This window comes from Saitoella complicata, assembly GCF_001661265.1.
Source record: "Saitoella complicata NRRL Y-17804 unplaced genomic scaffold SAICOscaffold_25, whole genome shotgun sequence".
Taxonomy (NCBI): Eukaryota; Fungi; Ascomycota; class Saitoellomycetes; order Saitoellales; family Saitoellaceae; genus Saitoella; species Saitoella complicata.
The window spans coordinates 150598-173749 of record NW_017567016.1 but is presented as its reverse complement, the minus strand read 5'-3'; the positions used below and the strand labels follow the sequence as shown (position 1 = coordinate 173749).

At 48.7% G+C, this 23152-nt stretch overlaps 13 protein-coding genes across 13 annotated transcripts; 5 read left to right on the top strand and 8 right to left on the bottom strand.

The window, feature by feature from the left end:
• Positions 1 to 195: 195 nt before the first annotated feature.
• On the top strand, positions 196 to 1324 carry SAICODRAFT_9840 (mitochondrial carrier protein RIM2; the record flags this gene model as incomplete). The annotated part of the gene is made up of 2 exons (XM_019172157.1): positions 196 to 326; positions 379 to 1324. 2 exons carry the CDS (start codon positions 196 to 198, stop codon positions 1322 to 1324), a joined length of 1077 nt encoding a protein of 358 aa, XP_019021683.1.
• Positions 1325 to 1404: 80 nt separating this feature from the next.
• On the bottom strand, positions 1405 to 3542 carry SAICODRAFT_73348 (uncharacterized protein). Its single transcript, XM_019170846.1, has 11 exons — positions 3236 to 3542; positions 2827 to 3181; positions 2683 to 2776; positions 2541 to 2630; positions 2415 to 2490; positions 2232 to 2357; positions 2053 to 2176; positions 1931 to 1998; positions 1719 to 1868; positions 1576 to 1671; positions 1405 to 1526 (listed from the first exon to the last, which is right to left on the bottom strand). Exons 1-11 carry the CDS (start codon positions 3488 to 3490, stop codon positions 1467 to 1469), a joined length of 1494 nt encoding a protein of 497 aa, XP_019021682.1. The 5' UTR covers positions 3491 to 3542; the 3' UTR covers positions 1405 to 1466.
• A 74-nt stretch (positions 3543 to 3616) lies between these two features.
• On the top strand, positions 3617 to 4642 carry SAICODRAFT_31861 (sorting nexin-3). Its single transcript, XM_019168032.1, has 6 exons — positions 3617 to 3805; positions 3858 to 3891; positions 3952 to 4017; positions 4076 to 4272; positions 4322 to 4397; positions 4445 to 4642. The coding sequence occupies exons 1-6, from the start codon at positions 3735 to 3737 to the stop codon at positions 4457 to 4459; spliced, it is 459 nt and encodes a 152-aa protein (XP_019021681.1). The 5' UTR covers positions 3617 to 3734; the 3' UTR covers positions 4460 to 4642.
• On the bottom strand, positions 4567 to 5605 carry SAICODRAFT_73347 (uncharacterized protein; the record flags this gene model as incomplete). The annotated part of the gene is made up of 1 exon (XM_019170845.1): positions 4567 to 5605. Exon 1 carries the CDS (start codon positions 5533 to 5535, stop codon positions 4567 to 4569), a length of 969 nt encoding a protein of 322 aa, XP_019021680.1. The 5' UTR covers positions 5536 to 5605.
• A 397-nt stretch (positions 5606 to 6002) lies between these two features.
• Positions 6003 to 6620, bottom strand: SAICODRAFT_9839 (uncharacterized protein; the record flags this gene model as incomplete). The annotated part of the gene is made up of 1 exon (XM_019172156.1): positions 6003 to 6620. One exon carries the CDS (start codon positions 6618 to 6620, stop codon positions 6003 to 6005), a length of 618 nt encoding a protein of 205 aa, XP_019021679.1.
• A 254-nt stretch (positions 6621 to 6874) lies between these two features.
• SAICODRAFT_27513 (uncharacterized protein) lies at positions 6875 to 7937 on the top strand (the record flags this gene model as incomplete). Its single annotated transcript, XM_019167039.1, has 4 exons — positions 6875 to 7042; positions 7102 to 7349; positions 7405 to 7819; positions 7866 to 7937. 4 exons carry the CDS (start codon positions 6875 to 6877, stop codon positions 7935 to 7937), a joined length of 903 nt encoding a protein of 300 aa, XP_019021678.1.
• Positions 7938 to 7970: 33 nt separating this feature from the next.
• Positions 7971 to 9988, bottom strand: SAICODRAFT_21533 (RhoGAP-domain-containing protein). The gene is made up of 7 exons (XM_019166436.1): positions 9822 to 9988; positions 9657 to 9765; positions 8907 to 9608; positions 8783 to 8856; positions 8519 to 8723; positions 8275 to 8465; positions 7971 to 8222 (listed from the first exon to the last, which is right to left on the bottom strand). Exons 1-7 carry the CDS (start codon positions 9933 to 9935, stop codon positions 7998 to 8000), a joined length of 1620 nt encoding a protein of 539 aa, XP_019021677.1. The 5' UTR covers positions 9936 to 9988; the 3' UTR covers positions 7971 to 7997.
• Positions 9989 to 10072: 84 nt separating this feature from the next.
• On the top strand, positions 10073 to 11434 carry SAICODRAFT_73343 (Clavaminate synthase-like protein). The gene is made up of 5 exons (XM_019170844.1): positions 10073 to 10185; positions 10241 to 10433; positions 10482 to 10617; positions 10666 to 10807; positions 10867 to 11434. Exons 1-5 carry the CDS (start codon positions 10146 to 10148, stop codon positions 11301 to 11303), a joined length of 948 nt encoding a protein of 315 aa, XP_019021676.1. The 5' UTR covers positions 10073 to 10145; the 3' UTR covers positions 11304 to 11434.
• Positions 11435 to 12923: 1489 nt separating this feature from the next.
• Positions 12924 to 13900, bottom strand: SAICODRAFT_31854 (uncharacterized protein). The gene is given in 4 exon segments (XM_019168031.1): positions 12924 to 13016; positions 13018 to 13196; positions 13305 to 13509; positions 13538 to 13900. 3 exon segments carry the CDS (start codon positions 13880 to 13882, stop codon positions 13018 to 13020), a joined length of 729 nt encoding a protein of 242 aa, XP_019021675.1. The 5' UTR covers positions 13883 to 13900; the 3' UTR covers positions 12924 to 13016.
• Positions 13901 to 15308: 1408 nt separating this feature from the next.
• Positions 15309 to 15661, bottom strand: SAICODRAFT_31850 (uncharacterized protein). The gene is made up of 2 exons (XM_019168030.1): positions 15594 to 15661; positions 15309 to 15511 (listed from the first exon to the last, which is right to left on the bottom strand). Exons 1-2 carry the CDS (start codon positions 15616 to 15618, stop codon positions 15348 to 15350), a joined length of 189 nt encoding a protein of 62 aa, XP_019021674.1. The 5' UTR covers positions 15619 to 15661; the 3' UTR covers positions 15309 to 15347.
• A 1024-nt stretch (positions 15662 to 16685) lies between these two features.
• SAICODRAFT_84833 (putative NADH-ubiquinone oxidoreductase 24 kd subunit) lies at positions 16686 to 17575 on the bottom strand. Its single transcript, XM_019171383.1, has 2 exons — positions 17221 to 17575; positions 16686 to 17162 (listed from the first exon to the last, which is right to left on the bottom strand). The coding sequence occupies exons 1-2, from the start codon at positions 17528 to 17530 to the stop codon at positions 16732 to 16734; spliced, it is 741 nt and encodes a 246-aa protein (XP_019021673.1). The 5' UTR covers positions 17531 to 17575; the 3' UTR covers positions 16686 to 16731.
• A 250-nt stretch (positions 17576 to 17825) lies between these two features.
• On the top strand, positions 17826 to 18980 carry SAICODRAFT_37106 (P-loop containing nucleoside triphosphate hydrolase protein; the record flags this gene model as incomplete). The annotated part of the gene is made up of 3 exons (XM_019168546.1): positions 17826 to 17911; positions 17971 to 18189; positions 18239 to 18980. The coding sequence occupies 3 exons, from the start codon at positions 17826 to 17828 to the stop codon at positions 18978 to 18980; spliced, it is 1047 nt and encodes a 348-aa protein (XP_019021672.1).
• Positions 18981 to 19149: 169 nt separating this feature from the next.
• Positions 19150 to 20041, bottom strand: SAICODRAFT_31845 (uncharacterized protein). Its single transcript, XM_019168029.1, has one exon. The coding sequence runs from the start codon at positions 20008 to 20010 to the stop codon at positions 19159 to 19161; it is 852 nt and encodes a 283-aa protein (XP_019021671.1). The 5' UTR covers positions 20011 to 20041; the 3' UTR covers positions 19150 to 19158.
• Between the last annotated feature and the right edge of the window lie 3111 nt (positions 20042 to 23152).

Below are 23152 nucleotides of genomic sequence, written 5' to 3'. Positions count from 1 at the left end.
GGTCGCCGTCGATTAACAAAAGTTTAAGGGTACGACGACGTCGCACGAGAAAGAGAAGTAGAGTAAGTAAAGTCCCCGAAATACTACCGACTGCAAAGACCGTCTACCGCCTTCCACTTCTATCATCTCCGTCGCTGAGGATTAGATCCACTCATTTTTGCACCTGGCGACGTCACTTTTATTCTCAGCTTCTATATGTCTAATACGGCAGACCTCGCCAATATTTCCGCCCGGCCAACCTCACCGGCCGCACCTCCAATAGCTAACGATGCTCAGGTCGTGCAGAAGCAGGCTCCCGCCGCCTGGGCGCATTTTGCAGCTGGAGGGTATGTCGTTGCATCCTACGTGCTTGACCCATGGAGACTGATCCCGCTTTAGACTTGCCGGTATGTCTGGAGCATTAGCAACCTCACCGCTCGACGTTGTCAAAACCCGCCTGCAAAGCGACTTCTACAAAAAGCAGCTTCTGGAACGACGAGCGGCACATGGAACCGTTAAGATGGGAATAGTGAAAAGTGGCTTCGCCCACTTTGCGGATACCTTTCATATTCTCACCAACATCTACCGAATTGAGGGTCCAAAAGCGCTATTCAAGGGACTGGGTCCTAACCTTGTTGGTGTCATTCCCGCAAGAGCTATAAACTTCTTCATGTACGGCAACGGAAAGCGCATCATCGCCGATAACCTGAATGGCGGCAAAGAAGCTGCGTGGGTACATGTCACTGCAGCAATTACAGCAGGGATAACCACCTCGACATGCACGAACCCTATCTGGCTCATCAAAACTAGGCTGCAACTGGACAAACAAAAGGCTTCAACAGATGGCGCTGCAAGTCGCCAGTACAAGAACAGCTTGGATTGTTTCATGCAAACCGTCCGGAACGAAGGTGTGCGGGGTTTATATCGTGGTCTGAGTGCATCTTATCTTGGTGTCGCAGAAAGTTCTCTACAGTGGGTAGTGTACGAGGAGTTGAAGAGAAGGATAGCGGAACGAAGTGCTAGACGGCGGTTGATCGATCCTGAACCGACGAGTATGGACGTATTCATTGAGTGGGCGGGCAAATCGGGATCTGCCGGTATAGCGAAGGTATTTGCGGCTGGTATCGCATATCCTCATGAAGTCATTCGGACGCGTCTGCGACAAGCGCCGATGGAGAATGGAAAGCAAAAATACACCGGTTTGGTGCAGTGTTTTAGAATAGTACTGAAGGAAGAGGGTGTGGCGGCTCTATATGGTGGTCTGACGGCGCATATGATGAGAGTCGTGCCGAACGCGGCAATCATGTTCGGCTCCTACGAGCTATTCCTTAGTCTAGTATCGTGAGACTTCAGATGTGGTGCGGTTTGAACTTTTCTCTTCTCTGGTTTGGCATACAGGCGTCCTCGATTATAAAAGTCATGTTTACTTTCTCGACCGCAAGTGTGATGTCCTCTCAATGAGCGTGCGAATCTCAGTGTTGCTGTACCTAACGATCAATGCTGTTGAGCAGCATCATGTCTCCAAAGCCTTCGGCTGACGCGTTGTTCTAAAAATTGCTGTTAGCCGATGAGGGCATCCATCGATACACTACCTGCCTTTTGAAGATGAGATATTGGATTCTGCAGCTCTCGACGTAGGGCCGGATCTTGGGAATCGCTTATTCTCGCAACGTGGGATAACACATCGTAAGCCTAAATTGTCAGTGTAACCTAAGAAGAGGAGCGTTCATTTCACCCACCTTTGACAGGCGGCCTTCACGCAGTAAAGACCTGTGCTTATTGATGGCACTTGGAGAACTCCTTTTCCTGTCATGCCAGATAGACGACAGATGCGACACCAAGACGCTTGGCGGTGGAGGTATTGAAACTGACATGCGAGGTTCATAATCCTTCAAGGGATATGGATTAGCAACGCAACTGAAAACGGCAAGACCTGACAACCCGTAGATACCTGTATTGGCGCATCAACTGGCACTAAGAGGGAAACATCCCTATAAAGTCTTGATAGATAACTCTCTCCTATCAAAACCGTGACTTGAGCAGAGTTTTCAATGTTCGGAAACCCTGACATACCCAAATTGTTCCAGATCTCGGCGCTCAATGACCCTTCCTCCAGTGCCACCTTATAATTCTCAGGGCGTGCTTTTACATAACTAGCGGTGTAGAAATCTTCCAGAGCTGTTGCTGGGTGTGATACCTGCGAGATGCAATACATTGTGAGCATCCTCCAACACATACGGTCAAAGACTCACCTGAGCCATATTTCCTGAATCTTCACCTGGCCAACTCAGACGGAATCTGTTCTGAAGAGCGAGTGCAAAGGCCAGAAATGCATGGTCTCTGCTTCCCCGTGCCGTATTGATAGCCTCTGATATTGCCTAAGATGGGAATGGTGTTAGTTGATCGTACCTCCGCAATCATCTGATGCTCCTCACCGATGAGGCTTCGCGCGGGCATTGAAGCTCAGCCGATAGTATCGCTAAGGTGAGTAGCGCATATCGATGAAGCCTCCTAAGATCTTGTCAGCAAGGGCAAATAGGCGCATGTACGCATAGACGTACACGTCCTGAACTCCGTTTGAATAGTCAAAATAGCGTCTCAGGTTCTCCAGCGAGGCATGGCCATCGCCTTTCCTCCAGGCATCCAGAAACCTGCTCCAGACAGATGAGAGGTGAGTATTTATGAGACAGAAAGTATTCATACCTCAGGTACGCGTTGGACGGAGCCGTCACAGAGTCCGCCGAGAAGATTCTTCGGATTGCGGTACGCATGGATACGGGCAGCTCAGAGATGTATGCTGCGGAAGGTAAGTCAAGTATGATACCACCTGAGAGTAGAGAAACGTACTCTGCATGTAGGACGTCTGAAAAAGTATCAGGCTGTCGATATCCATGGAGGAGCTGGCACCATCCGTCTGATCATGCTTCGAAGCAGGATGATCCGGCGCTTCAAATGCATTCATACTTCTCGTCATTGCATTGTGACTAAAGGCCAGGAAGGAAGTCCACAGACGTGTAACCGATGCGAAAGACATCCGGTTGTATGCGAGAGCGCATTGTCGAATGAAAAGACCGAGAACAGAGGTTCTACTCAGACGCAGCATTCGAGCCTCTGGAATCGCTTCTGGCTCACGCCGAACCACAAGCGTACCGAGATTACTAACATAATCGTTGAACGAGTCGAATGTAGAAAGATCGCGTAACTATGCCGATGTCAGCCGTGCTAGGAAGTGGTAATTGTCGATAGGTTGACCAACTCTTTCAAGGAGGAGATCAGCAACATTCTTACTAGGAAGCGTACTCTGGTAACGCGTAAGCCTAGATAGTAGAGCAGAAAGGTCTCCGCTATCATGGTGATTCGGCTTCACGGACTCCATGACTACTGCCAGCACGCCGATTGTGCAAGACGAAGGGAGCAGCATGGAGCAGTATATGTCGACGATGGCCGCACTTGCGATAGCATGGGGAGTGAGGACCGGGTAATGGTGATCATCAAAGCTCTTCCGTATCATGTCAGTCGTGGCTTCAGGCTGGATGGTCGCGCAAGGCCGTTCGAATGTTCCAGTGCCAGCGACGGGGCAGGTGTCGCTTATCGATACCTACAGTACACGCACGGTTGCGCAAGGGCCGCATACAATGGGAAACGTCATCCAAACCATCGGTAACGCTCGCAAACGACCCATCAGACATCAGATTGAACTACTGCCTCCAGTCTCTCTGCAATAGCATCCCTCTCACGATACACCCTCGCCCATCATGCAGCCTCTTCCGCGTGGATTCGACGAGAACTCCCGTCCGCAAATGCGTCAGATGCCAATGGACGAACTGTGTGGCGCATTTATTCCGGGTTTATGTTCTTCTAGCTGATCAGTTCATCAGATATGGGGTCCCAGAGAACTTCCTGGAGATAGAGGTATGTTTGGTGCTTGCAGAACTCGGAAATGGGATGGAAGGGGCTAAATGCGCATGAAAGGTTCGGAATCCCCAAACTCATGGTATTGGCAGAAAGATGTACACGGACTATGAGATCATTTGCAAGGTAAGTCATGAAGCACTCCTCGACGGGCGTGGATCGGATGATAACGAAACCCCCTTAGACGAACATACCCGCATTCAAACTCAGGCAGTCAAACGTCCGTCGCAGATACAGCGATTTCGAGCATTTCCGCGAGATTCTAGAGCGGGAATCGTCAAGGGTTTCCGTTCCTTCTTTGCCCGGGAAAGTGTTCACGAACAGGTTTTCCGATGAAGTGATTGAGCACCGACGAGATGGACTAGAGAGGTTTCTTCAAATGTATGAAATCAAAATCTTGTATTTTCATAATCGCTAACAACGTCTGAAGTGTCGCAGGTCATCCGTTGTTGCAGACAGGTTCTAAGGTGTTGTGTGCTTTTATTCAGGACCCACACTGGGATCATGTAAGTGATTCCACTGATTCCGTTTCGACTTCCTAACGAGTGTGCAGAACCAATGGAATTGATTGGGCTCATTGCAGTGAATTTTAGCGATCGGAGTCATGTTTATGAATTGAATGTTCTTTGGTATACCCTTACTGATTTGACTATACCCTGACCAGACGTATGCATATTACCAGATTAGATCCGGTGATGATGTATAGAGAGAATAATCAAAACCTGCCCCACCCTGTGCGGAAGACGTGGCGTAAACCGGCATGATATGAGGGACGAGCTCCTCTGTCCCACTGCCGGAAAGCGGCATCACGTAGGGCTTTAGGAATGCCGACTGGCAAGGCTGATAATCGATAAAGCCGCTTATTGGCATGTCGAAGCTCTGGGCTGAGACGTTATATTCATCATAGCTCAGGTATGGGCTTGCGACTTCCGTCGATGCAACATCACCGTCGACAAGCAGGTATGTTGCTGTATATATAGATGGAATCGGTTGACGAAACTGCGCAGAATGATCCCAAACATGGCACAGATCACCGTGCGCATCACCGTAAATACTGTTCACCGGCATGGAGTTGGGCTGACACATACTGATGCCATCTCCATCTTCCTCCGTCGCCGGATCTTCAGTTCTTGTATGTGTGCTCCTGCCGGCCGGGTGAGGACTTGGCGGAGCAAAACGTCGCCTATCTTGCAGCAGCTTTTCAATCTTGTTATCATCGTGCAGCTTCACGTAGAGCTGATGCCAGATGTCTTTCTCCTTCTTGCTCAGTTTGTCCCAATCTCGACTCAGAGCTTTCGAGATAGCAGTCTGATGGCCGAGATGTGAGTTAAGCGGCGCCATGGCTTGTCTGAAGAGAAAGAATGAGTTCGACGTCGCATATCGACTCTGTGCCGGTTTCTCCAAGCTAGAAGCGCGTGGCACTGAAGAAGAAGCGTCACCTTCAACAAGGAGGACTTCATGCCTAGCATTTCCATCAACACATTGAATGAAATGTATATTAGGATGCTGCCCGTTCTGCACGACTCCCGGAACGTCTGATGGCGGCGTCGCTGAACGTGCAATCGGCGTGTCCTTAATAGACCACTTGGAGCAGCCAGCGGTATACCGACGTTGCTTGTTTTTTCGTGATCGTGCAGCCGCCATAGGTACTTCGGCGAGTAACAGTGTTCGTATACAGCCTACATCTTCGTCCGAATGGTACGTCTATCCAGCTTGCTAAACGTCAGTGGACAAAGGAAGCACAAAGAGTTGTGCTGTGCAGGTACGCCTGATTTAAACACCGTGCTAAAGGCAATGGCGGGTGTGTGCACGTGTAAGTAGCGCAGCTAGGGGCGGCTGCGATACATGTCCTAGTAGCAGTAGCAGCTACTGCTCAATCGGTTATACCTACACACACATCGTACCTGTATGTAGGTGAGGTAGCTATACTTTGAACCATTCGAAGTTAAGCGTCCAGTCCAGCTGCGCCGTAATGACATTGTTACCTAAATATATTGCTACGTGTGTTAGATCAAAAGCATAAAAATCACCTTATCGATAGCTATGAATAAGATATTGTCTTTCTTGTGTTGGTGTACTCATGTTGCCTTCCAACATCAAGACAAATGCCCCTAGTCCACATCAGCCTCCGGTACCCAGTCCAACGCATCAAGTTCTTTCAAGCGCGGTTCGATGATATCGTCCAAGAACTTCGCTCCGCATTCTGATCTCCTGCGCGCATTCGTGAACCACATATTGAGTTGCGTGCGCTTCATTCCCGTTTGTAGACAAAGCTCCTCCTTCTCCTTGCTCGTGGGATATGGGTCCGTCACGTGCTGCACAAACCAGCTCTTCAAGGGCTCCGTTCGGTCCTCTTGCTGATATTCGTCGACGCTATCCGGTTCAGGAGAAGCAGATAGCGATCGGATGTATGCCGGATCGTTCATGACCTTCTTGGAGGGCTTGGGGTAGTTGCATTCGCATTCACTCGATGCGACATATGAGTCCAGCTCATCGGGCGTCGCACGGCGTATGGCATCCTCAAACTTTGCACTAAGTACGCATATGTCGCGGACTTGTTGAGCAAGAGAGTGCAAAGCATCTTCGAATGTCCGTTCCGATTCGTCAAGCGGTTGCTCCGCGATAATGGATTTGAACGACTGCAATGTATTGATCAATTGATTCGATGAGCTCACGATATCTCCGGATGTTGTGTTTTGCAACAGGAGCGTATCGCGAATGGCGAGCATATTGGCGACAAGGGCGGTCAGATGCATGGCCCGCGTGGGCTGGGCTGGCGGAGCTGGCGACAGCATCATCGTGTATCTTGCGAAGTGTAGCCTGTAACAGACACGGAGGCTGGTCCTCGTTTATAGAGAGTTTGCCGTGTATGAGTGTATCCTGGCTGGTCCTCGTTTATAGATGACGACAAAGCAGCGCAAGGCACCAGCGGGCCAGGTACGCGGACGATACGTGGACGGCACACACAACCACCAAATTCGCCATGGGTTCAGTCGTCGGCCCGGCCATTGTTTTGACATTGGCTGGTAGAGCATATGCCAAGGGCTCACTCTCTGTCTCGGGATCAATAGCTGCAGCAATCGTTGGCTTGGTTACCGTTTCTCATCCGTACTCGGCGAATGCTTGGCTCCTCACGATATTCTACTTGACGGTATGCATTGAGCCGGCTGTTAATTCTTCTACTCGAGCTCATCATATTTGGGGTTTTAGGGTACTGCCTTGACCCGATACAAGCAATCCGTTAAGGAAACCACGGTTCTCGCGGATGTTTCTCACACGTCATTGTCTGAGAAGGGAAAGAAGGGCCCGGCTCGTACCTGGGTACAGGTCCTCGCAAACTCGATGACTGCCGTGACTCTGGGATTGATCCATCAGATTTATGTGTATGATCCTTCCCTCTGCTTCGGAGCTAGCACGCTTAGTTTGTGGAACGATGTGTTGCTTGTGGGTGTTTTGGCGTAAGTTGAAAGAGATGTATGCTGGAAAGAAGCGTATGCTCACAACCTCAATCAGTCATTATGCCTGCGCAACGGCTGATACATATTCTTCCGAGTTGGGGATTTTGTCAACTACGCCTCCAGTGTCGATCCTCAACTTGCAGCCCGTGCCCCGGGGCTTCAACGGCGGTGTGTCGGCGTTAGGTCTGTTTGGCGCATTAATGGGTGGCCTTATCATGGGCGTACTGGCTATGTTGACGTTCCCTGTCTGCGCCTCTACTAACAGAGCGGAATTGGTCATCGTCGGTGTTTTCTCGGGACTTGGAGGAAGTCTTCTTGACTCATTGCTGGGAGCTACTCTACAGGCAACGGCTTTGGATAAGGAAAGTAAGAAAGTCATCGAAGCTCATGGAGGCAAGCATGCGAAGGTGGATGGCAAGACTGCCACCACCATCGGCGCGGCCTGGGGTAACTATCTAGACAACAACCAGGTATGTCCCAGCGGTTTTGACATTGTCATCCACTAACGTGCCTTAGGTGAATCTGGCGTCAAGTGTTCTGACCAGCCTAACGACTATGGCGGTCTTTGCCGCATATCGTTCCACCTAGAAGACCGGTGTCCAGTATTCAACTGAAGTCACACCCGAAATCTCTCACGCATATCGGTCCTTACTCGCTTTCGAATATGTCGTAACAATAGGACAAGATCGTCTCCACAACTCTGCATTGCCATCCCATATCTGCAACTGCTCCACCACTGCCCATCAACGTAGGTCCGAAGACAATGGCAAGATTGGTAATTGGCATCTTGTTGGCGGCTTCGTTTTGCTGGACGCGATGCAGGTGGAAACATAGATATCTCAAGATACCGTAGTTCGGATCTGGGAGTTTGTTCTACGTCGTGGTTAACTGGCGTGTTCCTACCGCAGGCTCGTGTAGCACTCACCACTACGGCATGCAAAGCATCCCTCCTCTGAACGTCATCGTCGATCTTCGCGGCCTGGATGAATTCGGGGTAAAGCGTGTTTGTGGAAAGTGGGTCGGGCAGTTCACGGAAGAACGACTTCAAGGCGCCTGTCACGCCATTGATGTCGCCAAAGAAATCATCTGGCGAGTTCAACACGACGTTCTCGGCATCTGCTAAGCCAGTTAGCAACAGAGTGAGTAATACGCTAAGAGTATCGACAAACCTTCGTCGAACATGTTTTTGATCTTCTGTATTTGTGACGCCGTACCGCTTAGACGATAGATTCCCTGAACATCCAAACCAAACTTATCCACAGCCGTACAGCACTGAATGACAACATGCGGAACAGCCGTTCCTTCAGATTGTGTGAGCTGGCGCAGGTGAACTCCAAATGTTGGATTCTCAGGGGTAGCTGGTGGGTGCAATGACTTGATCGATGAATGTTAGCATGTTCAGCTTCAACCATGGAGTTTGCAATTGTACTCACAGCATGTGCCTCATAATGTACCTCTGATCGCTGTGGTACACTGGCTTTGGAGGAGAATCCGGTGACGTATTCAACTGAAAGAGGTCAGCGAAGGTGAACAGCACTCTTTAATAGCATACAATACCAAAATCTTCTTCGTCCTGAATGTCTGCGAGTATGTTCCGGAGTCCTTCGCCATTCTGACGCGGCTCGGCTGGGGAAATTGAGACACCATGGTTAAGTAGGAGCGCTTCTTGCAAAAATCCATATTTCTGTAATTGGAAGGACATTGTTGAGTCGCTTTCGGAAATAAGGTCCTGAAATTGCCGGGCAAGGCGTGGTCGAAGTTGATGTAAGAGCTCCTCGCGCATATCGTGAGCGATTCTGACTTTTTCCTTGTACTCGCGATCTGCGCTCTCTGCTCGCGAACGAGTTTCTTCTTCGTGCTTCACTAGCTGAGATCCAGATTTAGATGACTTGAAGCCAAATGTCTTGTTGGACTTCTTTGCAGCTACGTCGTTGGCTTTAAGGGCCAGTGTACGGTCGTATTCCTCGCAGATAGACTCATACTTTGCTTTAGATTTTTCCGCTTCTTTGTCCGCATCCACCACATTGCGCTCACTCCTCAAACCCGTCTCCTTCAACTGCTTGCGAGTTGCATGTGTCGTTTTGGCCATCTTATCGATCTCGTCTACCATTTCATGCAGCTGGTTAACGAAAGACAAACTATTCTCGACGAGCTTGTCATGAACCTGTAATGCGGAAATGATCTGTCTTGAGAATGATTGCTGCTTGACTTCAGGTTTCCGAAGGTTCTCCTGGGTTTGCCGGTATAGCCGTTGCAGGCCTGTACATTATTAGACATGCGATCTGCGAGTAGGGGTACGATAAATACCTCGGGCATGCTCTTCCTCAAGTTGTGCTCGCTTCCTAAGGAAACTCGCGAGTTCCTTGCCTGAAGCTACACTCTGCTTCGCTCGCTGTAGCAGGATATCGAGACCGGCCTAATCATACTGTGTGAGCTCCTGGCACACACTTGGCATCTATAACTGAAACGAACATCGGACAGAAGAATGTTACCCCACCCGTCATCAGCGCTGGCGCTCAAAGATGGTGCCTCATCCACCGGTTTGCCAGGTGGAATGAAGCCATCTGGTTGGTTTGGATCGTTCATCAAGGTGTCGTTGTATGCGCAATAGAAACTGGAAGAATCGCTCGGCTGTTTCCAGACTGTTATGGGTGGTCGGTGTTTCCTGCGTGATGATGTATCGCAGCTGCCCCTGGCCGTCGACCCATTCACCGAGAATTCTTGACCTCCAAAACGACCACCGCTACCTGCAAGACGTTCACTTTTCAGACCTTTACCAGAGCATACCTCAGTACAATGGAGCAGATAGTACAGGATATGATCAGAGAATACCAAGGTATCACGACCTCTTGAACCAGCCCTGTAGAGCGTATATTGATAGAGCATTATGGACCTCAATGGCTTTACTATAGAACGTGTACACCACCCAAGCGCAACAGAATTTGCTAAGATCGTCTCTCGAAACCGGCCGGTCGTCATTACTGGTGTATTAGAGGAGTGGCCTGCAAGACGGAACTGGTCACTGTCCAACCTTCGTCAAAAAGTTGGCCACACCATGGTAGATGTTGCAGAAACACCATCTGGGTATACGAGGAACTTCGCCAGTCATATTGTGTACTAAACATGCTGTAGTAATGCTGACTCCGTAGTCGGCGATCATTTCGTGCAGCCGTATGTTAGCGTTCAACCTCTGAACAGTGTCTTCGACTGGCTGGAAAGCCGCCATAAGGGAAGTCGTGAGGGCAATGTGAAGTACGTCCAAACTCAAGTATGTATGTAATCTCGTGTCAGCATTGAATGGACTAACTCGGCCTAGAATGGTAATCTGGCGACGGAGTTCTCGACGCTTCAGCATGATGTGTTGGAATTCGACTGGGCAAAGGAGGTGTTCGGTTCAGCAGCAGACGCAGCCAACATTTGGATCGGCAATTCCGAAAGTGTCACAAGCTTACACAAAGGTAATTACAGAGCCCACTTTTGTGCCGCTGCTACAATTCGCTGATTCTACTGGCATTAGATCCCTATGAGAACCTTTACTGTCAAATTGCCGGCGTCAAGACATTTACACTGATTCCACCCTGGGAATTTTATTGCCTTGATGAACGGCTGCTACCGACAGCCACGTATCAGCCTGTAGCCAACGATAAGCTTGCTGTTGTGCCAGATTCGCCGCCCCTGTCCATTCCGTGGTTATGTGTTGACCCCACGGCACCGGAGCAGAGTCCCACGTTTTCCGAGTTTTGTCGGCCGTTACGAGTGGACTTACAACCAGGTGAGGTGCTATACCTCCCCGCATTATGGTTCCACCATGTTGGACAGCGGAGTGATGAGGAAGGAAAGGTTATAGCTGTCAATTGGTGGTATGACATGTGCTACTCACAACCATTGTACGCGCAGTTCAATTTCATGAAGGCCATTGTGCTGGCAGCGAAGGGAGGCTATGGCTGGAAATAGGCGGGCCGAGCTGGGCCATACATAACTGGCCTTTACACTTGGCAAAACCAGCTGGTAGCCCATTTCTAAAAGGGTAGTCAGATACCGATTATACGTTGATTAATCGAAAGAGGCTTTCGTTTAAATGCGACCCATCTACAGATGAAACTTACGTGTGTGGGCACCCTTGGACTAGCACAATATTAGCCGGCGCGCACTTGTACACGGCGCGGGTGGAATACATGTACAATATTAATTACTCGGCTTCAGACCACATGTACCTGTTTATATACATATTATATTACCTATAGCTAGTGCTTATCCGATTGACGTGAGCTCGAAGTTGGGCCTCATGATACTCTTTGAATGTCTAAATCGTAGATTAAACCCAAATCCCTCAAACTTATGCAAGCGCATTATCCATGATGCTCTGGTGGATTTGTCTAGGATTTGTCGTGAATTCCCTATGATGCGAGTTGTCAAGGATTAAACCCATTCAGTCCTAAGAAAATGTGTAATCCATGTGAAAATCATGGACCAGGCAAGGATTACACATGGATAACGGAAGTTAGCGTGGTTTACATCTAAGCAAAGACCACGACGGAAACATGGATCATAGTCCTTGACGTTATCATGAATTACGGCCTGGAAAGAAATTCCGCAGTTTATGGCATCACACATAGACTTGATTAGCATACATGACAGCATGATGACTTCACGGCTTTCCTATTGGTTTAGTGGGTGACTGTATGTGGTTGTGCAGAAATGCGAACATATAAACCGTAGCCCCCCCACCACTTGGGAATTTTTGGAAAATCTTCTAAGTCACCACAAACAAAATCAAAGTCAGGTATGATAGACGATACTTCTTTTTGGGTGAGCTTATGCTAATATGTTCAGTCACAGACCTATGATAGTGCTACCGCGGTCATTAGGATAGTCATAATACACTTGATTTTCTCGCATTTTTGCCTCCAATTTGTAGCAATTTTCCTGATTTTTCAAGAATCTCACATGATAGGATCATAGATTAAACCCAAGAAAATCATGGATTATGCTTGATTAAATCAAGCAATCGGTGCGCGAAAGCCTGAGAAAATCAGGCATAATCCATGCCAAAAAACAATGATTAATTTCACTTTTCTTGTCCACGATTGGTTTTGACAGGGATTTGTACACAAGCTGTCATGAATTACGATCCACGCAGCAATCCCAAACAGAACCATGGATTAAGCCCGACAGAGGTCCCCTGGATTACGATTCACAACCCTTCAGGGATGAACAAACCAAGAACGCTACCGGCATGGACTTTATTGCAATTACCGTAGACCAGAAAAGTCGGCCGTGAGGGCCAGCGAGGAAGCCGGTAAAGTTAGAAGTTGAAAATTCGCTGAAACAATTTGAAAAAACGTCTGATTTAAAGCAAAATAAACACATCTTTAAGAGGAGAACTGCCTAACTATAGTATTCGCGGGGGTCATTCCTGAGTGCCCCACCGGCTCCATCCAACACCTCCCTCCCCAGTCTCACAAGTAAACCTGAATGCCTCTTGTATGACCCCCCTTTACATCGTACAGGTCCTTCACCCTCTGGGGGCATCGATTCAATGAGCTTCCGGAGGTATTCAAGTGGAATCTTTTCCCATTCCTCCAATGTCCACTCCCATAGTTCATCGAGGTCATTTGCAACCGCAGCTCGCTTTTCCAGGCGTCTGGAGATCAGGCACCACAAGTCCTCAAAAGTCCTCAATGAGGTTCATATCAGGTGAGTATGCCGGCCAGGGTAGGACTCTGTATCCCTCCCTTTCGTAGGATTCTTTGCAGTTGGGCACGTGAAACTTGGCATTGTTGTCATGTTGGATTGTGAGCTTGATGTGGGATTCTCTGAACTCCTGAAGCTTGAGAAGTAGAAATTCTTCAACGAAGTCACGCATCACGAACTTGCCGACCGTTGGGACCTGCGAACGAACGAGTTTTATGGCCCCCCACCAGCACATTCCACCAAACACGAAGATACTCCCACCACCAGAATGCATCCGAGGAATGAATTCATTCTCCCTATTTTGCAACATGTCCTGGCCCAGAACGCCGGTATTTCGATTCGTCGGTGTAGATGATCCGCATCCAGTCCTCCGTCCTCCAGTGCAAGTGCTCCTTTGCCCATTGGTAACGCCTTTCCCGAGCCGCAACCGACAGAAACGGTTTCCTCTTCTATGTAACACACTTCGCTCCGCTTTTGAGCAGTAACAAGTGTACCGTCTCTGTTGAAACATCCCTTTGGTGACCATAATTGAAGGCAGCAGCAGCTTCCACAGCGTTGTTGTTGTACTTCCCAGTGCGAACACTGCGGGTGAGCTCGTCCTTATCGCGATTGGAAAGGATCTGAGGGCGTCCAGAACGAGGGCTGTCGCGGTAGGAGGCTGTCTTCCACCAACGGTTAGTGATATCGTCCAGTGTCCTTCTCTTGACAAGATACTGCTCCTCGATCTTCTCCTTTGGGATTTCGGCTTTTGTGAGCGCCACAATCTGAGCACGATGATATGTTCTCTCTTCATGCGAAAGCTCGCTGTATGGGATGTCTTCTATGTTGGGATCTGGCATGTTGGGTGTGGGGGTTTGAGAACACGGTGCTCTGCAGCTGTGCCGCAGATAACATTATTCCCAGATATGACATCACCAAGTACTCAGATCAAGTCAGAACAGGCCGAGAGTAAGTAGAGTAGTTTAAAACATCGCCTTTTATATCCCATTGAGTTCCTCTTGGTCTATCTCCTTCAATTTTGGCGAGTTAGAATTTCTACGCTCGTCGTCGCCGACGTTTTTGGGCCACAGTTTCCAGAACACGATTGCGGATTTTCATGATTTCGAATCATGGATTGAACGGGATTTTGTAGTTATGATTTCTGCGAATGTATGAGGGCTATGAGAAAGCTATATTCTTTATCCTTATGCAATGTCTCTACGAAGGGAAATATAACGGGGATACTCAAAGTAAGTCTCTTTTACCTGATAATCTAGCTCTTTTGGACGAATAATACTCTGAATTTCTTTCATCCTTCTAACCATTTTCCATCATTATTTCTAGGATATTCCTTGATAAAACTTGCGATTAAGCCCAATCTCATCGTGCATCATTCAGAATCATATCCTGGATGATCATGGATTATGCCTGGACTCATCCAGAATCAAGCCAATCCACGTCATGGTTTCCAAGGGTATTATTATCCAAAATACGATGATGGATTAAACCCGACCTAGTAATCCATAACTTTTACCTTCGTAGGGCCAGGCCGGGTATGGAAGAGACTTCCTACCATGACCATTTAAGCTTGTCCTAACATGCTTGATTACAGGACCAAAAGTACTGCTCCCATGCCTATTCAGAATACTCACAACGCAGTAATAATATATGGCATTATTCTGACTTTCTCTATGATCCTCAGATACGTAGGCCAGGGCATAAGACTGTTTTGCCTGGCAAAACCAGGTTCAACCTTTGATGAAGTTGTTCTTAATTCCATGTTTTGTCAGGGAAAACTCCAGAAAATATATCAAACCCATCGTGCAAAATTACAGAAAAGATGTGGGAAAAGGTAGAAATCATGGAGCAAAATGCACAGTATCCTTGAAGCAAAAGGCGAGGAGATATGAGGAAAGAGAATTGTATTATTCTTGTTATATGCTATCTTCATGATGAAGGCAATAAAACCTTACCCAACGAGACCCCCAAATTCTACCAAACACGATTATAAAACACGAATAAAATTATCCAGTACCACGAGTAGATTTATTCAAGTTCGTGGGATATTCTGGGCACAATCTGGATTTACAATTCGTTTTGAAAGTATGATTTTTTATACGATTTACCACCACTACACTGTTATACTGTTCTATCTCATGACTGTACACTGCACAGACGTGACGTTCATTGGTCCCATCTATCACAGGTTATCAATCTAGGCCCATTGATATTGTTGAAACTTGAATAAGACCCGAAAATTTCAGAAGCCCAACCTTGCCTCAATTCCCACTGTCAACGCACATATGCATACCATGACGCTTCCTCTCATTTCTCCTTTGTCCACTCAGCCGAAACAAGTTCATCATTGTCATCGTCATCATCATCGTCAACGTCAAACTCCGGATCATTTTGGAAACTGCGATTGGACGTATATCGATTTGATGCTCCTGAAGTGCGCAAGGTCTTCTTTTTGGGATGTTTCCTACCACAAATCTTCATTGCCATTGGGTCAGGGCGGGTTAGTAAAAACTGATGAAAAGTCGTTTTACTGTTGCTGTCAACAAAGTGCGGGACTCACCCGAATAAGAGGAGACATCAAGCAAGAGTGTTGAGATTAAACAACCATTATGTTAACCTTTCAGCAACAGCAATCATGTGCCCAGTTTGGGTTGAGACGATACAAACCATAGCATCGGGAGAACAGATGGGAGAGGACCAGGGAGGTGTAGAAGTTGGTGATCTCGATGGGAGAGAGCCAGGGACTCGTATATCGATGGGAGAGGACCAGGGAGGTGTAGGATTCGATTCTTTCGTCAGTCAGTCGTGAGACACCCAGGGAGATTGAGACGTTGATGGTGGTGGGTTCCTGGTTAGTGCTGAGGACTTGGTGAAATTTGCCAGCGCATCAGCAGTGCTCACATGTCACTCTCATGAGGCGCAGGCCAAAGAACCGCCACCAAAGACCATTGATCCTCGTCAATCCATCAAAGACCCTCCACCCTTGATCCGCGAAGACTCTCAACCCTCAAAGACCCTCCTCCCTCAAAGAACCTCAAAGAACCTCAAAGACCCTCAAAGACCCTCAAAGACCCATGAAATTTAGCCGACCTCACGATCCAAACCGTTAAATAAGGTATTCGTGTTCCATGAATTGGAATTCTACTCTACTTGAATACTTCCCCACTTTATTCGTGTTTTTCATACAGTTGAATGATTTATTTGAGTGCCTTTGCTGGAAGTGGAATATGTTATTCCATATTTGTGCAATCACGAATGAAGTATTCGTGACAGTCGAATTCGGGGGGCTCGTAGGGTAGCTATAGTCGCGGTTAGAATATCGGATCGATGAATACACAAACTTTGGTATCATTAATATTACCAGCACTTTCCACGGCAATCGGGAACTCATCGCTTGCCGCGCGAGCTTACACTGAATTAAAAGTCCACCTATATTAAAGCCATCCTCACGCGGCGCAACACGGTTTCGAGATATACAGTCGTTGCCTATACCAGGTACAGGACTGAAGCGGAGAAGTGAAATCGTTGGCGCCAGTACACAAACTGAAGCTACCGCCGGTGCATATGCCGCATGGTATCATTGCATTATTGACTTCGTGAAGTTGAATGTCTTTTCACGCTATTAACATCCACGTTTAAACTTTTCGTTCCCATATATCGTAACCGCACTCCTTCATCCATGCACAGCCCTCTACAGATCTGCCCTCACAAAGTCACCAGGACCATAAGGCTTCTCCGTCAACGTAGTCTTGTTGCCATAGGGCTCACAGCTCTCCCTAAGTGGGACCTCTCCACCCTGCGGGCCAGCCTTTGGCTTCTCACCCTTTTTGTAAGCCTCAATCACATCAATCATAGTCTTCGGCGTCAAATCCTCGTAGTAGTCATCACCGATCGCAACGACGGGAGCGTTCACACACGCTCCGGCGCATTCCACCTCGACGACAGTGAAGAGGTTATCGGGGGTGGTAGCGGGAATGGATGAGAGCTTGAGGTGGGATTTCAGGGCGTTGACGATAGCATCTGAGCCGCAGCCACCGAGCTGGCAGGGGGTTGTGGTGCAGACTTGGACGAAGTGCTTGCCGAGAGGCTCGCGATTGAACATAGTGTAGAAGGTGGCAACCTCTGTACGTTCCGATACCAGTCAGATGCAAGGTAGTTGGAAGAGGAGATGAGACTATACCGTATACACGCATTTTTGGTACTCCCACGATTCTCGCAACCTCATCCATTACACTCAAGCTCGTCCATCCCAGTTGTCTCTGTCCCAAGTCAAGGAGAGGGATGATAGCGGCCTTCTTGTATTGTTTCGGATACCTCGAGATGATGACCTCAGCTTTCTTCAAGTTGTCTGCGTTGAACTCGAACTTGATCGAAGGGTTGTTGTGGGCAGTGTTGCGGTGCACGAAGAGCGCATCAGACTGTGATACAGCGGAGGAAGAAAAGTTCCTGTATGAGCGAGACGCCGTCCGGATCGAACGAAGGAGAGACATTGCGGCGATGATTGCGTTCGAAGAGGTTGATCCTGGTCGCCTGCGTAGTAAGCACTTGCACTGCGAGTTGCTGCACGACCAGATTTGGTGGACGGTGGTTGGCCGGTCGAGTGGTTGGACGGTCTGGAAATTCCAGAGGTGTCTTTTGGTTTGGATACTTACTGAAGACATGATAAAACATCTTACGAGAACGTCTTCAAAAACGTTTGTAAAGTCACGTGTTGTGCTGTACGCGGTCGCGTCCTCCTCGGTCTCGGGGAGATACCTGGAGCATTAGCATTCGACAATTGGCGTAATGTCCGTCGCAGCCCATTCAAACGGCGAATCTTCGATAGGAAAGCAGAGTGCAAGCCTATCCGCTCAACCATATGAACTTCCATGGTTGGTATTACACTCCTTTCCCCACTCGTCATCCACTGACCGCGTTTCCATGTTCGCAGGGTGGAAAAGTACCGGCCTCAAACTCTGGATGATGTTGTCGGGAACGAGGAAACGATCGAGAGACTCAAGGTGATCGCGAAAGATGGAAACATGCCTCATATCATCATCTCCGGTATGCCTGGAATTGGAAAGACGACATCCATCCTGTGTTTGGCACATGCGCTCCTCGGCCCGGTGTACAAGGAAGGTGTTCTGGAATTGAATGCGTCTGACGAGAGGTAGGCTCCATACGGCCATCAGTGAGCATGATACTGATTAGTACCTTAGAGGAATCGACGTTGTCCGCAACCGCATCAAAACTTTTGCTCAGAAGAAGGTCAACCTGCCGCGTGGACGTCACAAGATTATTATTCTCGATGAAGCCGACTCGATGACTGCTGGCGCTCAGCAAGCTCTCCGTCGGACGATGGAAATCTACTCTTCAACAACACGATTCGCCCTAGCCTGCAACCAAAGCAACAAGATTATCGAGCCTATTCAGTCAAGATGTGCAATCCTCAGATATTCAAGACTAGCAGAAGGACAGCTTCTGCGGCGAATCAAGCAAATCTGTGAGAGTGAAGATGTTAAATACTCCGAAGACGGCCTGGCAGCATTGATTTTCTCGGCGGAGGGTGATATGCGACAAGCAGTCAATAACTTGCAATCTACGGTTGCTGGATTCGGATTCGTTTCTGCCGACAATGTCTTCAAAGTTTGCGATCAGCCTCATCCCATTGCCGTGCAATCTCTTCTCCTCGCCTGTCATCGGGGTCAAATCGATCCAGCGCTGGAGACTCTGCGGGAGTTGTGGGATAAAGGTTATTCCGCGGTAGACATTGTGACTACTATGTTTAGGGTGGCGAAGAACATGGATCAAATGGCGGAATACGAGAAGCTGGAGTTCATCAAGGAAATTGGGCTGGTGCACATGAAAATTTTGGAAGGTGTTGGAACGCTATTGCAGTTGGCTGGGTTGTTGGCAAAGTTGACAAAGCTGAGGTTGAATCCAGCGCTGTTCAAGGACTAGCGGAGAAAATCTCGTAATGGCAACGATGTACTGCAAGGAAGCGGGTAGCAAACACAGGGATACCCTCGAGATTGTGATCGGTCTGCTGGACAGATAGAGGGCAACTGCAAGAAATTTCTTTTCTGGTATATTGCAAACCACACTATGTTTGCCTGGTATTGCACTTGATGATTTGGAATTAAGCATTCGCAGCCTTCGCCTTCCTCACACTCGCCAGCGCTTCTTCCTTTCCAATCAACTCCCCCACCCGTCCAATTGTAGACAATAAAGACTTGACATTCGCACTCCATTCGTTTAGAACTTCATTTCCGCCCTTCTTCTTCTCGAAAGTAACGATGCCGGCCGGTCGGTCGACTCTGGCATATACCGGACTTGAAGCACTAGTGACCGTACGAGAAAGCGCATCGAGGGCCGCTGCGGGAGGGAGATCAAGAAGAGTAGACAGGCGGGGCAGACTCAAGCGAGTATAGTACTTCGCGAGAGTACGGATGTTATGCTCCGTCACACGTTCACGCAGAACATCCCAGCGCGCATCACCCTTACCATCCGGAGCGGCTCCGAAGACTGCAGTCTCCCGGAGAGTAGGTCCGTAAGCCTGCTCAATCAATGGCCAGCGCATAACCTCGCCGCGAAGGAAACAACGGCCCAGCTCAGCGTAAAGAGGAGCGCGGCGCTCGATGTCAGTCGTGTCAAGAACGGAGGCAAGGAGGGATGAGGACTCGGTGTCCCACGGAGCGAGAATCAAGAACATGATTGCGCTCTGGAGCGTCTCAAGAACGTGCTGAGCTGGTAATGCGTCTGTCAGGGAAACAGAACGATAGTGTTTTGCGATATCGAGGTAGGCGTCATTATGCAATCCAATGCGGATGACGAGCTCGTAGTACCGGAGACGAAGGTCGGTCGTTTCAGTAGTTTCGAGCTGTTTAGTAGAAATTTTGCGAGCAGTGATCGCGGCCAAGTCGTAATCACCTCTTGCAAGACAGAGACGGACTTGCTCAAGGATGAATTCAAGCTTTTCACGCGGGGGCATAGAGCCGAAGGACTCGACCTGCAAGTCCAATAATACTGAGGCAGCCTTCTCGATGTCGCCATTTGCTTCAGAGTGCTTCGACTTCATCAAGGTAAGACGAGCACGCTCCACCTCCACAAAAATCTTGCCTTCGGTTACGCCGAGCAAGGTATCGATCATCTTCATGTCTTTGTCGTTGTAAGGCGCGGAGCCGGTGATGTATTTCATGGACTCTTGTACAAGAGCCGTAATTGACGCTTTAAGCTGGCCATGCTTCTTCGTCAAGAGAAGGATATTATCGATCAAAGTCTCCCATGGTGCATGTGCGTGGAGGGTACGGGCGATGCATAGGAGCAGTCTCGTTACTGATGGTGCGTCGGACGCCTGACGAGTCTGTTTCTCTAAGGAAAGTAGGCGCTCGAGGGAGCTTTGAACATTGGACTATCAATTGGTCAGCATACATCCAGCAATAGGTTATGGGAACGGCCGAACCGCAGCTTGGGCCTCGATTTCGGGCAATTGCTCATCCAAGATCTTGGAGTAATCTTTATCTGCCTTACGCAGAGTGCCGTCAGACATGTTTAATGGCGGATTGTGTCGATGGAGGAAGTAAAGGGTCGATGTCTACTTCTGCCGGGGCTGTCGACTGGTACGTTCTACGTACGCGTACGTCGTTGTACGGGGCAGCTGACGTAGTAGCATAAATTACAACAAACCTGTGAGGCACGTAGAACCGAAAGCCGCAGACCTTTAGGATAAAGACAATATTTGATCCTCAGTTTATACTTTGTGATAAGCTCACGTTACAGTACTTGGTTGCGGCGGCAACCCATGCATTCGCGTGCATCGTACTCCCTACCACGGGCGATTGAAAGGGTCCTGATCCTGGCACACCCCATTTTCTTCGTAACACACCCCCGCGCCAACAAAAAAAAATCAGGATATCTCGCCAACCACAAATCGGATCTCGGAGGGTAGAGAGTATATAGATTGATAAAAGTCCTCTGAATCCGTTCCCACCTTCAAATTCGGATTTGAAGGTTCCTGGGAGAAGATACCAACTGTTTCTCACCTCTCAGCGCGGCTGGTGTGGCACAGCGCATATATGCCTAAATCTGCACATCACATCTCAGCAGTATTTGGCAGAGTACAGCAGCTGGTGGAGTGAAATCTGCGAGTTAAAGGTATCAGGATATTCACAAAGTTACTCTCTATCTCTCTACGCTCTTACCGTATTCCCAAGTTCAACGGCTGTTGAGATATCTTTGAAATTGTGAGTGCGCGGGGGTGTGAAATGAAGATTTAGGGGTGTGGAATGATCAGGACCCCGATTGAAATTGCCGCCGCGAATTCCGTTCTTTCCACCGCGCCCGAGCAAATTGCAGCTGTAGCTGTTGCGACCACGATCAAACAACAAGGAGGGGGAAACAAAGACTTACCCTCCGCAACGTCTACAATGCGAATCGCAAAATTGGAGAGGACTTCAGGGCAGGTCGTACCCCTATTGCAGTTCTGCTGGAGGAGCTTCTGAAGCGAGGATTACCCTTCAGAATGAAGTTGGACAACGACAATCATGTTACTGGGCTTATCTTTGCACACCCTCAGTTCATCACCTTCACACAGCACTTTCGGAATGTTTCTGTCATGGATAGCACGTATAAGACCAACAGATTTCAGATGCCACTCTTCTATATTGTTGGGATGACATGTTGCAACACTACGTTCACATCCGCCTTGTGTTTTCTCTCTCATGAGACTGCAGCAGACTACCCGTGGGCACTTCAGATATACTCCGAGATGGTCAATAGTTACACCCCAGATGTGGTGGTTACAGATTGTGATCTTGGTCTCATGAAAGCAACTGAGCGAGTATTCCCTGCTGCAAAGAAATTACTTTGCCGTTGGCACATTGAGAAAAATGTTCTCACCAATCGCAGGCCTATTCTCCCCGCAACTGAGGATTGGGTCACCTTCAATGCGGCATTCCGGCAACTGATGTACTCTCCAACCGAGGAAGAGTTTGACAACAACTTGGCAGACCTGAATCGTAAATACAAGAGACTCGGGGAATGGCCTCTTACATACGAACCCTCCTCCCTTACAAAGAGTACTTCGCCGCGCCCTGGGTTGATGTTGTAACTCATTTTGGAACAGCAGTGACTTCTCGGGCTTGAAGGTGGTCACAGCACTCTGAAGGGATACATTGGTAATGTTGTGGGATCGCATCTGCACATATTTGGGGAATCAACATCATGCAATTCTCACACAAATTGCCCAAGAGAAACGAAGTGTTCTTACATCACTGTCATGCAACGTGTTCTTTGCAGCTATCAATCACAAAGTGACTGCTTTTGCGCTACTCAAGATTAAAAAGCAATACACCTATGCGACACAAGCCCTTAACACCGGGGTTTCACTGCCACCTTGTCGATCATTCACAAAGGTGGTCTTTGGCTTGCTTTGTGCTCATACCATCTCACGCATTCTGGATGAAGGAGGAGTACTCACTATGGAAGATGTACACCGGCCCTGGTGGCTCGACTTGGGCATTACTATTCCCGGGGCGTCTGAAGCTGTACCTGTACCTGAGGCTGTTGCTGGGGAGCTCATATGAGAACCCCCTACGAGAGCAAGTTTGAGGGGATCGGCGTCGCAAAGCTGATCTCAGAGGATACCGGGTGCTCACGAACGTGTTCAGTTCAGGGTATAGGCCAGTGAAAGGAGAAGCGGTGTATGTCGTAAGGAGGGTCACAGTCGAACGACATGCCCCCTGCTCATCACGTCATCTCAATCGCAGATACCTGTCCCACAAACAACTTCGCAAAGTCAGGCTATCCATCGTCCATTGCAACCAGCCCAAGGTCAAGCTCTCCACCCGACAAACCGCTTTGCACCATACTCCATTGCGCCAAGGACTATCCCCGTCGCTCCCCTGATGGTCTTGCCACACCCATTTTCTTAACCACTTGGCTTTGGTCCACCGACTGGATATATCAGTGGGCCGGCACAATACCCTGGGCCTTACGCTCCAGCAGGTGGACCTCCACCTACTGTGCCCAGCACACTACCTGGGATGTATCATGGTTACTCTTCACATCCCGATTGGTACGGCCATTGAGAGGACATAAGAGGAGACACGTATGTAAATAGATGTAGATACGTA